We start from the raw sequence: 14457 nt of genomic DNA on the forward strand, positions 1-14457 counted from the left end.
AAGGAGCTAGGAAAGCAAGCCTTTTTAGCTTCTGACACTGGACGTGGGCTCAACCTCCCACCAAGATGCAAAGGGTGGGGGATCTTCAAACGTGAAGAAGACCCTGATCCAGGCAGCCCACACTCCTCAGAGTTCACTCCAGGAAGTAAGAAACTTGAGGGTCCAAGATCATTCTTGTAAGAAGTTTGGAGGGAAAGGGAAACAGAGTGGTGAACTAAGGGAAGAGCAAAACCAAAGGGTCTTTCCTTTTCTCTTTGGTAAAATTAAGGGACCTGAGCAGTTTCACAGAGGAGAAGAAACAAAGTTTCTTGACAAGACAAGGAAGCTGGCACCCCATTTGGCCTCTAGCACCAGGACAGAGCTGTTCAAAGACAAGACCACTTTTAACACAACGATATGCTTCTCAAATAAAGGAACTAAAAGCATTACTCATGACTCCTCAAAAATTTCATATAGTCTCTCTTGGTCTGCTTCTTATTAATTACATTATCCCCATATTAAGAATGCTGCCAGGACTTCCCTGGTGGCGCAGTGGATAAGACTCCTCGCTCCTAATGCAGGGGGGGCCCGGGTTCAATCCCTGGCTGGGGAACTAGATCCCACATGCATACCACAACTAAGAGTTTGCATGCCACAACTAAGGAGCCCTCAAGCTGCAACTAAGACCCAGCACAAATAAATAAATAAATATTTAAAAAAAGAAGAAGAATGTTGCCTAGCGCAGAGCAGGATTAAATAAATATTTTTGTAATGAAAAAAATTTTAGCTGTCTGTTGCCTTTAATTAACATCTAAATAGATATCATACTCTTCTCTAATTACAACATGGAAATGTCCATGAAATAATAGATAAATTGTTTGTCATAGGCCTAGGAAGGAATGGTGGCAATAGGATACACCCAAGGTTTCAGCAGCAGCATCTACGCAGCCAGGGCGTGGTCAGTGTTTGGGGACAGAGGTGAATATCCGCAATCCGTGCATACTTTTGATTTCTTCTTTTAGTGCCTAAGGAAGCAGAACAGCATCATCATTGTTTGTTTGTATTTGACACTGATTACATACATACATACATATATTACATTTATATAGCTCTATCTCTGTAGGAAACTTTGCACACACTTTCTTTAAGCAATGTTTCCTTTTTATTTTTGGAATCAGTATTGAAGCCGGCTCAAAAATCAAAAGGCATAAAAGGCATGCAGTAAAGTCTCCCTCCCACACCTGTCCCCCAGTTTCCACCTCCAAACCAAATAGAGAACTGTTGGTATTTTCATGTGCATCTTTGCAAGGATTTAAAAATGCATATTCAAACTAATATTAGTATATATTCCATCCCAATACCTTTTTAAAACACAAATGATAGTATTTCAAACACACTGTTCTGCACTCTCTCTTCCCCTAACACTGGGGGTCTTTCCATATCAGGCATAAGGCACGCCCTCATTCTTTTTTGTATCAGCACAGCATCCATTATATGTATCCATTCCATTATATGTATACATATGTATCCATTCCACATATGTATTCCACATATGTATACATTCCATTATAGGTATCCTAACTTTTTAGCCTGTCCCCTAATGAAGAACTTTCAGGCTGTTTTTTGTGTTTTGCTATTTTGAGCAAAGAATAGCTGTTCTTTAAAACCACACTGGGAGTTCCCTGGTGGTCTAGTGGTTAGGATTCCACGCTTTCACTGAAGAGGCCTGGGTTCAATCCCTGGTTGGGGAACTGAGATTCCACAAGCACAGCCAACATTTTAAAAAATTACTTGAATAAAAGAAAATATACAGCTTCATGTAAAAAAAATTTTTTTAAATAAAAAGATAAAACCACACTAATCAGCACCAATTCCCCAATTTTACTCTAAATCAGAAAATAAAGTTGTAAATTATGAGATTTGTTTAGGGCTACAAATGATGTCAGGGCCCAAGTGTAAATGGGCAACCACAATCAAATAGATATGTAGCTCCTGCAGTACCAGGAGACAAACTACAGGACCTGAATGAGACACGGGAGTCTAAGTCCTTTTATACTAGGCCCAAGACATCACAGTGGGGTAGACATTTTTTTCCAGTCTATCCAGCAATCTCCCTTCTCCTTTTCCACTTTAATTGTGTACTGCTGGTGGGACTACCAGCTGACCTGTACTGAGGTAGCTATGTGCCCCTGGACCAGCCTGACTGGTCCAGGGAAGGCACACGACTCAAACTGGGTCAATCAGAGTCTTCCCTGGGATTTTTCAGTGTAGAGCCTTCTCTCTTGGTCACCACAGATATACCTTGTCTTATTGCACTTTGCTTTACTGTATTTTGCAGAAATTGTGTTTTTTCACAAACTGAAGGTTTGTGGCATCCCTCTATTATCAGATGATGATTAACACTTTTTAGCAAAGTATTTTAAAATTAAGATATGTAGATTATTTTTTTTTAGACATAATGCTACTGCACACTTGGTAGATACAATATAGTGTAAGCATAACTTTTATATACACTGGGAAACCAAAAAAATCCATGTGCTTGATTTATCGTCATGGTCTGGAACCAAGCCTGCAATATCTCTGAGCTATGCCTGCATACTGGAATGTTGTCACTTGGAGGCAACTTGGAGTCCTCTTCCCTATCAAGAAGAGAAAGCCCACCTCCAGGAGGAGAAAATGAGGCCAACATACAGAAGCTGGAAGCTCAGAAGAAGAGAATATGAAAGAACAAGCAGACGAACTTAAGACCCTGAATCTAGATAATTTCATTACATGGGCCAATTAATTACCTTTGTTTGCTAATGCTCGTTTTAACTTTGTCTCTGCCACTTACAACAAAGAGAATACTAACACATGCGGTCAAATTTATTGAGTCAGAAGGTTCCTTAGAGATAATCTAGTCTTATCTCCATCTTTGACAAAAAAAGAAATAGAGTTTATCCCTTGTCCAAAGTCAGCAAGTGAGTAACAGCAAGTGAGACAGAACCTGAACCCAGGGAATCCTGACATCCTGGCCACCCCTGATGCCAGGAGCTGTGGTTGTGTTGGGAGCCAATGAGCTGCCCCACCATCTCCATATTCACAAATAAGCCCCTCAGCTCTGCAGATAAGCAGAAATGCCCCTGGAAAAAGCCTCATGTCACTGCTGCGAGAGGGAAACACAGTGCCCTGAGCCACATGCTCTCTGCTTTCTGCAGGCATGGAATGTTCCCTAGAGGCTGTCCCTGTGTCTCGGCCACAATTCTTAAAGCCTCTGTGGCTAGATGAGGGCCCAGTCACAGCTTCACATGAAAGACCCTGGACAGAGAAACCATCCAGGCTTTGATCCCTAAGCCCTGTGCACTCCCCCTTCCAGGTCCTTCTCCTCACTCTCTTGCAGCCCTCAGAGGGCTCCCCAACACAGGTCACAGGATCTTATAGCTACAGAGGGCCTTAGAGATAACTTGGGTCACTTTAAATAGGTCAGGAAGCTGAGGCCCTAGTGGGGAAATGACTTGGTCAAAGTCCCACAGTTTATAAGATCTAGAGTAGGTAAACATTTTTCAGCACCCGCTATGCCCATGGCATTATGCTGGGTGCTGGGGACACAAATGAAAAAGGCATGGGAAAATGATACAAAAGGTAAGGGAAGTAAGTCAAGCCCACAAGAAATGGATTCAGCACAGACAGTGATGGATGCTGTCAGAACACAAGCCAGCTCAGCACTGCTGCGGGTTCTGTTAGGAAGAAGCATTTGCTAGTGCACTGGCCGCTCGTGGAGGAGGCAGCCCAGGAGAGGGGCGGCTGGAGGTGCAACAGGCACAGAGGCACAGGGCACCGGGCCCAGGAGAGCAGGTGAGGAAAGGCTGGGAACCTGCTGCAATTCACCAGGAAAAGCCTGGCTTTGAGTCAGGCCCACGGAGGGGAGACTGTGGCCGACCACACAGAGGATCGGAAATCCCAGAGGAGGGAGGGACCGGGCTCCACGGGCAACCAGGGTGCCCGCCGCAGGGTTCTGAGTAGGGGAACAAGGGCAGAGGCACCCTTTGGGGAGGCTGATGGACAACAGACAGCAAGGAGGGCAGAGAAAGGGAGAGGGCAACTGCTGTTTACCAAGCGCCTTCCCCATGCCAGCACAAGGCGGGCACGTGCGGCCAGCACCCCACTTGATCTCCGCCAACGAGGAATCTGAAGCTCTCGTCGCACTGTAATGTGCGGAGCTGGGACGGACCGGCTCACCCGACACAGAAGGGAACACGGTGCTTGCTCTCCTCTGTGTGGCTGCTCCCCAGGGTAGGGGCAGGATGGATGGGGAAGGAATCCTCATCATCCTGCCATCGCTGGGGCCTGGCCCAAAGGATATAGCAGTGACGCCCTCTGGCACTGCCTCCCGCGTCACCCACCCCACGACAAGCAGTGCTTGGCCCAGCAAAGAGGTGCTGTGGTAACCCAGGCAGTAGCTGCTCCAGGTTCAAAGTACACCAATGCCAGGAGGTGAATTCTCTGAAATGGAAAGCCTTTCAGGCATTGAACATTTAATTTCTCTGTAAATCAATAACAAAACCCAGGCCAGCGCTCCTTACTCTCTATAAACTCTCAACAAATACTGATTGAGCTGTTTTATGTACCGGGTCCTTTGTTAGGTGTTGGGGACACAGCAGTGAAGAAAACAGACCTGGGTTGTATAAGTGAATCACTCTGCTGTACACCTAAAACGAATACAACATTGGTAATCAACTATGCTCCCATGTAAACTAAAAATTACAAAAAAAAGAAGAAAAGAAAAAGAAGACAGACCTGGGCCTGGCCTGCATAGTCTGCTTCCAGGGCAACGACAAGTGAGCAAGGCTCTCCAGCTAGGCCGGGGCCAGGGAAGGTACATGCTCAGTAGGGGCCCAGAGGAAAGCTTGAGCCCAAGATGACGTAGGTGACATTCTCCCAAGCAGAGGAAATTGCTGCCCCCTGAACTTGGCGCAGGTTCCTCGCAGCATTTATAGGTAACAGTGATGATGATGGTGACAGCGGCTGACATTTATGAAGGACTTACCATGTGTCAGACGCTGTTCTCAGTGCTTTACACGACTTTACCACTAGTCCTCAGAAGAGCCCTTTGAGGCAAATCCTATTACTCTCCCTGTTACAGATTAGGAAACTGAGGCACAGGGAGGTTAAGTAACTTGCTCAAGGTCACACAGCAGAAAGTAGCAGAGCCCAGATTTGAAATGTGGGCAGTCCAACTCCAGAACCTGCATCCTTGTAACCATGGCTTCAGGCCAGGGGATGTGCTGTACTTAATAGCACCCCCCGGAGCCCAGTTGCACTAGGCAGCCTGAGTAGTTTTGATAACAAAACCCAAAGTCCTACCAGTTGGGGATGATCTGGGCCAGTTGGGTCTTCCCTGCCTTGTCTTCTACCTTGGCTCCAATCTCTGGGATCACATGGGGCTAGAACTTCTTCTGGAGGACAGAAGTGGCTGCTGTTCCACCCCAGACTGCCCGGTCAGACGACCAGCATGCCTTAGGGCTGTACGTGCCCACATCCAAGTGAAGGTGGACTCCACGAGGATTCCAAAGATGGATCCAACAAGGAACCGGACCACAAAGGGCTCGCAGGGCCAAGGGATGGTGGCAGGGACCTAAGTATCCAGGACACAAGGCAGAAAAGCCTGGAGTCAGACAGTGGAGGGCATTCATTCCCTGCCGGGCAGACGGGAAGGCAGCACTTGAGCCTGGCAGAGGACTGAGGGAGGCGCAGCCCAGGCAGGAGGTCGCATCTGGACAAAGGTCCCCAGGTGCTTGGAGAGACCGATGGGCAGGGCCCAGAGGGAGGATCTGGGCCGGGAAGGGTGGGGAAAGGCCTGGAAGAGCAGTCTGGAACAGCTGGACTCGGCTTTCACGACCAGAGCTGTGCTTTGCAAAAGTTAAGCTAGTTCACAAAGTGCAACTTTCCAGAATGATGTCAAACACACTGGCTGAATGGGGTGAGTTTATAGACATAGGCCCAAGGGTCAAGGCTGGAATAAATTCCAAGTAAAAGAAGCATAGAAAATGAATACATTGGGCCTTAGTCTGGTTTTTTTTTTTTTTTGCGGTTTGCGGGCCTCTCACTGTTGTGGCCTCTCCCGTTGCGGAGCGCAGGCTCAGCGGCCATGGCTCACGGGCCCAGACGCTCCACAGCATGTGGGATCTTCCCGGACCGGGGCACGAACCCGTGTCCCCTGCATCGGCAGGCGGACTCTCAACCACTGCGCCACCAGGGAAGCCCTTAGTCTGGTTTAATCTGACGTTCCAGACCCCTGCTGTTGTCACTGGGTCTGGGGCCGCTGGAGCAATTCTCAATCAGGCCATCCTTCAATTTACCCAGTTTAGGACTACTTTAGTAGTCCTAAAAGAGGCTTAAAAAAAATGTTCAAATCTACAAAAACATATATATTTTAGTACTCCTGTGTTTACTATTCAATATGCAACAATAACAGTATATAGTAAACATCGGTAGCACTACACAGGGAAATGCAAAATAACTATTGGGTGGCTTGTTTTCAATTTTGAATAAAATTCATATTTGCCTACAGTCCGATCCCAGATAGTTCGTTTATGTTTTTCTCGGATCCTGAGTCCTGTTCACATGATTGTGGTATTGCATTAGTCTTTCCTAGGACTGGTGGTACAATACCATCCCCACTTGCAGGCCCTTTCAGATGCGGAGACCAGTGGCAAAGCGTCTACTGACCTGATTTACCATCTGGTGCTGCTGGACAGTTCTCTTCTCCTTAAATTCTTCTGATTCGATTTGAATTTCATACATTGCCCCACAGCCTCCTGAAATAAATGTGATTTGAAAGTGTTTCAATTATTAAGTTACAGCAGCCACAGTTCCTTATGTCCTTGAAGTAAGTACCACACAATCCAAAGAAGGTCTGAATGCTATCATTCAGCAGAAAGTTGCTAAGATTGTTAGAAGATCATGGCCCACAATCTGACCACGGCGTCCTCCTGGCAGACTGCCTCAATCCAAAACATGCTCTTCCTTTTGTAAGGCACCTGCACTGCCCAGAATTTTGCTTTTGGGGTAGGAAAGATAAGGCGCAAAACATGTAAAGCCTAGGAAATGTAGGTTTTCCTACTGTTCCCTTTTATTAAGCCAGCAAATGCCATGGAAGAAGGCGGGAGGGACTGAATTTCAGTGCTCCACCTCCCAAAGGACTAGCAATTGGTATTTTTAAAAATGCAAAAACACACTAAAATCTGATTCAAAAACCACGTGCAATACTATCCAAAATAAAAGGAACAAGGAAGCGTGAGAGACAGGGACACAGCATTACAATAAACAGTGAAAACATGCTGGTCACGGAGCTGGGCTCTCCAGCACTCCTGCTCTACAAGCAGCATTAAGGGTTTCCCCCTGGGCTGCGGCAGGGAGCGGGTGGCTATCCGGGGATGCTCTCAAGGCAGAGCTTGTGTGGACCCATCCACCCCCAGCCCGAGCTTTGTCTCCACATGGCTGGAGAGCTACTGCTGACGACTGATGATAATAAAACGTGCTGCTCCAGCATGACACAACGCGGCAAGAAAGAACTCAATAGCCTTTGTTAAGCTTTTTCCATGGGTTCTAGGAGCCTAAGCTTTGGCTAAACCAAGGTTCCTAGCCTTGATCCCCTTTCTGCACTCTACCCAGGGCTAGGCAGAGTGAGACTAGAGGTCAAGTTCCAGCTCTCCCCTAACTGGGCCTGAGGCAGGTACAGGACTGGTGACATCGAGACCCCAGCACTGGGACTTCCCTGGTGGCACAGTGGTTAAGAATCCGCCTGCCAATGCAGGGGACACGGGTTTGAGCCCTGGTCCGGGAAGGTCCCACAGGCCGCAGAGCAACTAAGCCTGTGCTCCACAACTACTGAGCCTGCGCTCTAGAGCCCACAGCCACAACTACTGAAGCCCGTGCGCCTAGAGCCCATGCTCCGCGACAGGAGAAGCCACTGCAATGAGAAGCCCGCCCACCGCAACAATGAGTAGCCTGTGCTCGCCGCAACTAGAGAAAGCCCGCGCGCAGCAATGAAGACCCAACGCGGCCAAAAATAATAAATAAAATTAAAAAAAAAAAAAAAAAAAGGCCTCAGCATTGCCCTGGGACCCCTGCAGAGTGCTCACCCAACCTACCATTCCAACAGATCTTTAGATTGGTTAATTTCCTAGAGTGTCCAGAATAAAACTACTTTCTAAACTTTCTCCCTATCCTTGTAAATGTTATGTTCCCAGAGAAGCCAGTAAGCCCTCGAGCAACGCAGAGTGACAAAGACTGGGTCTGGGTGTGGGAGATGCCACCCCTGGCCAGCTCTTCCACATGTGTGTCTAGATAAAGGCCTTATCTTCCCGGTCTGCTGCGGGCAGAAGCCGATATCCCAGCCTGCTCCTAACTCACAGTCAGCCTGAACTTTGAGGTGCCAGCGGCCATCTGAGAAAGGCAGGGCCTGGCTGGGGCTGGTCACTGGGCTCAGGACACAGTCTGCCCTGGGTTCTGGCTCCGCCGCCTATTCCCTGTGAAGGGCCAGGCAGGTTCTTAGACCTCTCTGGGCTCGTCTTCCTGGAGTCTGTTCTAGCTCTGCCATTCTAGGGTGTCAGAAGAATGTGGGGACATTAAAGTCTGGCTCATCTCAAAGTCAAATTAAAGGCTATGGACCTGAGCCCCAGGGTGACTGAGAGAGACCTAGTCTGAGCTGCGCCAAGCTGGCAACCACAAGTCCTCGCAGTTCCCCGCCCATGTTTCTGCATCCCCACCTCCACCCTTCCAGCGGGAGGGGCCAAGGTCTGTGTCCAAAAGCCACACGTACTGAGAAGCCACCGATGGCGAGTTCCTTCCAAGCCCCCTGCCCTCTACCCTTCCAGTGGGTAAAATCTTCCCAAACTCTGTGGGAAAGATGAGAGAAAACTTTACCTGAAATGTCAGTGACTTTGATAGCTGTGGCTCGAGGAAATTTTTCTTTGAGAATCTGGGTCACTTTGAGCTCCCCCTCCGTCTGCGAGGCAAACATGCGCTGGGCGCAGTGGAGAAGACGAAGCTGCCACAGAACAGAGGAGAGTCACTGTGCAGGCCCCCCCTGCCCTCCCCTGCAAGGCAGGGCCCCGGGCTAAGTCAGGGGGACTGCATGCCGTCCGATGTCCATTTAAGCTCCCCAGGATGCAGAATAAACTTTTTTTGAGGGCGGAGTGGAGTTGTAAAATAACTCACTTTGACTCTAGAGATAACAAGGGCCCCGACTTAATTCAACAGATGTTTAACTGCTCATGATAGTGAGACACTATCATGATGACGGTTTAATAAGTGAGGCACCTGAGCACTAAGTAATAGGCCAAGGTTGGATCCCTTAGTAAGATGCAGAGTCAGGAGAGGCTGGGCAGCAGCCTGGCTCAGGCATGCCCTGCTTAGGCCAGCATGCCACTGACCATGTACTGATGGGGCCAAATGCCACCCACGCTTTAGACCTGATTAACATTCTACATTCTCTCCAGTGGGATGTAACCCTGTGACCTACTGCTCAATAAGCCAGCTACCCTTTGCAATTCTGACTGGGAGAAGAAACAGAATTCTATTAAAGGACCTGAAGTCAGAACATTTTTAGATTATTTACCACTGGCAGTAACACTCCCCCCTCCCCCAATGGTTACCCTGAGGACCCAGTGCTTCTGATGGGAACGTGTCGCAACCCTTACGGAAGAAAGAGCACAAAACCGTGTCGGCAGCCCCTTGGCTGGGCTGAGCACATGCTGAAAGGGGAGACTGAAAATAGAGCATGGCAGGCCTTCAAGGTCAGGCTAAAGATTTTGGAGTTTGTTAGACAGGCTTCTTGGTGCCAAAGTAACAGTGCCTTTTGAAGCAAGTCAGGAAAGATTCCCAGATAACGGTTTCATTACAAAGGGAGTAGTACCCGGCATCCCTAACTGGGGGAGGAAGGCGGGTGGGGCGCTGTTCATCAAGTGCTGGTGCTGAAGGTAACATCCCTTCACCTCCTCAGTCCTGCCCATCCTCAGGCCTTTTCTGACGGCCCAGAGCAGGGGCCTGGGTTATAGAACCTCAGAGCGCCCTCTTTAAAATGCCCTGTGCACTGACTCTTTCACCAGCTGGTCTTAGAGGCCAAGACTGGGTCTGTCTTCCAGAGCTGAGCCAGGGAAGACCCTCAGGAGGACTTGGGTTATGGATGTATGAGTGAATGAACGAACGAGCAGGGGAAGAACCACACGATTCAGGGCATATGTGCTGGGCACCTGCAAAGAAGTCCTGATTCCAGCAGGCAACTGAAATGCAGGGCAGGAGAAAGATCTGGAGGGAGGCTGGCTGAGCGATGTACACAGGGACAGAATCTTAAGCTGTGGGCCTGGGTAAGACTGGGGGGCGGGGGGGAAATGGGACCTCCTCTGAAGACACTGCCCTGGGGGGCAAAGGCAGAGGGTAGCCAGGTGGCACGCAGAGGCAGCAATCACTAAGGAGTGAGGGTGGTTAGCACTGCCGACTCCTTGGGAGAAGCCTTTTCCTCATCTCAGCTGATCTGCAGGCAGCGGCCTTTAAACCAATAATCTACTGACAAAATACCCGGAAAGCCGACTGTCCGCTCTGAAAGTCACCAGCAGAAGTGCCCTGCATGCGTGGGGGAGGCAGGTCCAAGAGAAGGAGGAATGTGAGAGGAAAGCGAAAGAAGTGGATGAAGTGAGGAAAGAATGAACCAGAAACGGGGGAGAGAAAATCAGCAGGGCACGTGGTGAGTGCCCTCGGCTGGCTTCCTACCCCGGAAGTATGGGATCTGGGGAGGGTCAAGGTCACAGAAGCCAGGAGGACTTTCCGGAGCCCTACCCAGGCAACAGTCCCCGGCACGCACGCCGCGACTCCGGGCTATGAGTCCCATGTCTTCGGCTCAGTAAATCAACATTGCTTTTTCCGTGCCCGCTGTATTATGACCATCTCTTCCCCTCGGCCTCACCCCCCACTCCGATCGGGAGCTCCCCCAGCACGCGCCGGGCCTGACACTTCTCCCAGTGCCCGGAGGCGGGCCCACGAAATGAACGAACCAACGAGTGAGTGAATGAGAGAAATGAACAGCAGGCCCTGGGCCCGGCGCGCCGCCCGCTGTGGACTAGTTCCGCGGCCGCGGCCGGCCCCGCGGTCCCAGCGCAGCTCCCGCCCAGGGGAGAGCAGCCCGATCCCCACCCGCGCTCACCCGGCGGGTTCCGCGGAGCAAAGGCGCTGCCGCGGCCGGGCTCCACGCCGCCATGCCCGGCCGACGCGGCCCGCCGTCTGAGGTCGCCTTGTCGCCCAAAAGACGTGGAGCCTGGGACCAGGGCCGCAGCCGCCGCGGGCTAGGCCGCCCCCTGCCGTCCGGAGGCCGCGAGCCGCCCCCCGCACGCCCCGCCCACGCCCAGGGCCCCGCCCTCTGCCCTGGCTCTGGCCCGGCCTCCCCTGCCTCCCAAGCCTCGCCCCCAGCGGGTCTTTCCTCCTCTGCCTAGAAGCCGGTGCTAGGTGCTCGGTCCTGCAGGACTTTCCCTCGTCCCAAGGACCCTGGGGCCCTAGGTGGAACGCCTCCATTCCAACTCCCCACCCGAAAACTTGCTGCTAAACTGAGGAGCTTGGGTTTCTCCCTCCAGGAGGGAACCAGGAGAGGATTTTAAGCAGGGGAGTCGTTTTCAGATTTGCGTTTTAGAAAGATCACTCGCTCCTGCAAGGAGCGGGGACAGGAGGCTGAGATTGGGGACGAGGACAGGAGTCCCAAGGCTACTGCAATGGTCCGAGGGAGACGTGAGGCCCGAGTAGAGCAGCAGCAGCAGCAGCAGCAGGGGTGGGAGGGGTGCACTGAGACACCTGGGAGGGGAATGGACTGGAGAGACCCGATTGGCGGATGAGGGGATGAAGGCAGCAGGGAGGACTCTCAGGGTTCTGGCTTGGACGGTGAAATGAGTAGAGAGCTAGGGTTGGGGTGAAGGGGGTCGACTAACTCAGTTTTGGATTTGTCTGAGTCTAAGGCCTGCAGGACATGGCCCAGCAGAGATGCTGCTGGAAACACAGACCTTGGACTCTTCACAGTGCAGTGGAAAACTGACACCATCAGGGACCGGTATTGATAGGGACTGAGTAAAGGGACAAAGTAGGTGATTAAATAGTTAATCCCACTGAGGAATCATAAGTAAAGAAAAAAGTATAGAAGACCCCGGTAAGTTAACGATCACCCAAGAAAGTAGGTTTGCTTAATCACAAAACCAAGCAGGCTTGCCTAGCAACAAAACCATGCAAGCTTGCCTAGCAACAAAACCATGCAACAGAAGCATGAGACATGCCTCAAAACAATAAAACAATGGTGTAATGAGACCCACATCCTACCCAGTAAGTTCAGGAAGTTGATGATGCCTAAGACATACTTCTCTGCACGCACTGAGAACAGTAATATAAGGAAAAGGTGACATTATACTGAAACCTGATATGATTTATCACATTTTAGTATATGTTACTGCCTTTTTTTTTTTTTTTTTTTTGGCTGTATGCAGGCCTCTCACTGTTGTGGCCTCTCCCGTTGCAGAGCACAGGCTCCAGACGTGCAGGCTCAGCGGCCATGGCTCACGGGCCCAGCCGCTCCCTGGTATGTGGGATCTTCCCGGACCGGGGCACGAACCCGTGTCCCCTGCATCGGCAGGCGGACTCTCAACCACTGCGCCACCAGGGAAGCCCTGTTACTGCCTTTTTGCTCATTTCCATTGTGCCACGGCAGTCCCAGTTTGACCACGTAGGGACAAGAAAACTCCCCCGCCTGACATGGAGGAGGAACTGATGACGGAAGCTTGACGTCGACTGAAGAATGAGGAAGAAGGTGGTCTTCTCCCCCTCCCCACTTCTCCTTTGATCACAGAACTGTAGCCCACTAAGCTCTCAGGGCGGCACCCTCTTGCCAGCTGCTTGTAAACCTCACAAGCATCCTATTCTAATAAATCACTTATCCATCTCACTTTGCCTCTTGCTGCATTCTTTCTGCGCTGAGCCATAAAGAACCAGAGCTCCTTGGAGCCCCGAGACACATTTCTGCGGTTTCAGTATGATTATCAGCAAATCTGCCCCACTGCTGGAATACTTCGGATAGATATCAAAGTCAAAGTTCAGCCAAGCCCTTTCTCCAGTAGGATATTTGCAGCAGGTGGTCTGGTACACACCGAAGGATGTACCAGCTCTTTTTCGTATTGCATTCTGGCTTATACAATCAACATGTTCGGTGTTGCACTTGGGTGGGTTGTGCAAGCAGACAGGGTAGGAGGTCCCCGGAGAAAGAGAATCAGGCATGGCTTTCTTGACATGAGCCATTTCTGGCCTAAGTCATTTTGTGATCTAAGCCTGGCCACAGCGCTTGCCCTTGAATAGGTCTCAGTAATTAATGATCTTAAGGAAATAAAAGAATGCAGGAACAAACGACTGTAACCCAGCAAGAGAAGTAACAATCGCAAAGATAATAAATCACTTATAAAGACTCCCAGTTCTGTTTCAACGGTAAAGATTAGCCTGGCACCCACTCTTGAGTTGTTTTGCAGACTTCAAACACCATCCCCACCCGCCTTGAGGGCTCAGCCACCAGATCAACTGGAAGCTAAGAAATGATGTTGATCTATCCTGACCCTCGTGACTTCAACTAAAACTTTGACTGTCAACCTGTGCCCCAATTCTAGACTGAATTCTCCTCTGCTCAAGCCCCTTCATGAATATGCATGTACCCTTAGCTTAAAACTTCTCCAGTTTTGCTCTTGGGGACACACTGCTTTGGGAAAGATCCCCAGTGTTATTACTTGCTGCAATAAATCCTTCCTCCTCCTCCTCTTTGACTTGGTTGTGTCATTTGGCTTGACACCCACCAAGAGGCAAACCCAGTTGTGGGGTAACAGTTGGACGTGAGACAAGATACATTTACAGACAGCCTTCTGTTCACACTTCCAGATAGAAGTAACAAAAGGAACAGGGTAAATAGCTGGACTTTGCCTCCAGTGGACACTTTAAGAAAACAGTAATGGCAGGGGCAGAGAGGAGCTGAACCCTGACCACATAAGAGACAAAGAGACCACATATTTCTCATTCTCGAGGTCTAGGAGACCTTCCCGACTACACATAGTAGATGATGTCAACCTACCCACAGGCCTCTTCAACAGAAGCCACCTTGGCTAAGAGATGCACACACACAGGAAGGACCCTGAGATAAACCAAATACGGACTCAGAGCCAGTCAATGCTAGATGACTGGCCAGAGGAAACCAGAAAGAAATGCCCCATATTAAGTGATTCAAACTACCACGAGGGCACGACTCTTGAGTCCACCTGTGTGTGTCTATTCACACACACTCTTTTTCCTCCTAATAAACACTTTGTTTCACTACTTTCCATCTCCTTGTGGAAATTCATTTCTAAACACCGACAGGCCAGAGCCTTGTCACTGACCACTGTCTCTGGTGGTCTAGTGGCTAGGATTCAGCACTCTCACTGCCATGGCCTG

At 49.9% G+C, this 14457-nt stretch overlaps 1 protein-coding gene across 1 annotated transcript; it reads right to left on the minus strand.

The window, feature by feature from the left end:
• Positions 1-760: 760 nt before the first annotated feature.
• Positions 761-11276, minus strand: BOLA3 (bolA family member 3). The gene is made up of 4 exons (XM_060117659.1): positions 11162-11276; positions 8887-9010; positions 6688-6776; positions 761-1004 (listed from the first exon to the last, which is right to left on the minus strand). The coding sequence occupies exons 1-4, from the start codon at positions 11213-11215 to the stop codon at positions 939-941; spliced, it is 333 nt and encodes a 110-aa protein (XP_059973642.1). The 5' UTR covers positions 11216-11276; the 3' UTR covers positions 761-938.
• Between the last annotated feature and the right edge of the window lie 3181 nt (positions 11277-14457).

The sequence above is a fragment of the Mesoplodon densirostris genome, chromosome 14 (genome assembly GCF_025265405.1).
Source record: "Mesoplodon densirostris isolate mMesDen1 chromosome 14, mMesDen1 primary haplotype, whole genome shotgun sequence".
Taxonomy (NCBI): domain Eukaryota; kingdom Metazoa; phylum Chordata; class Mammalia; order Artiodactyla; family Ziphiidae; genus Mesoplodon; species Mesoplodon densirostris.

Bases quoted from the DNA above. Each gene is read 5' to 3' on its own strand.
- BOLA3 (XM_060117659.1), bottom strand. From the start codon at position 11,215: ATGGCGGCGTGGAGCCCGGCCGCGGCAGCGCCTTTGCTCCGCGGAACC. The intron at 6,777-8,886 runs GTAAAGTTTTCT...CATTTATTTCAG, and splicing joins CAAAGTCACTGACATTTCAG to GAGGCTGTGGGGCAATGTAT. The intron at 1,005-6,687 runs GTCAGTAGACGC...CTGCTTCCTTAG, and splicing joins AGCACCAGATGGTAAATCAG to GCACTAAAAGAAGAAATCAA.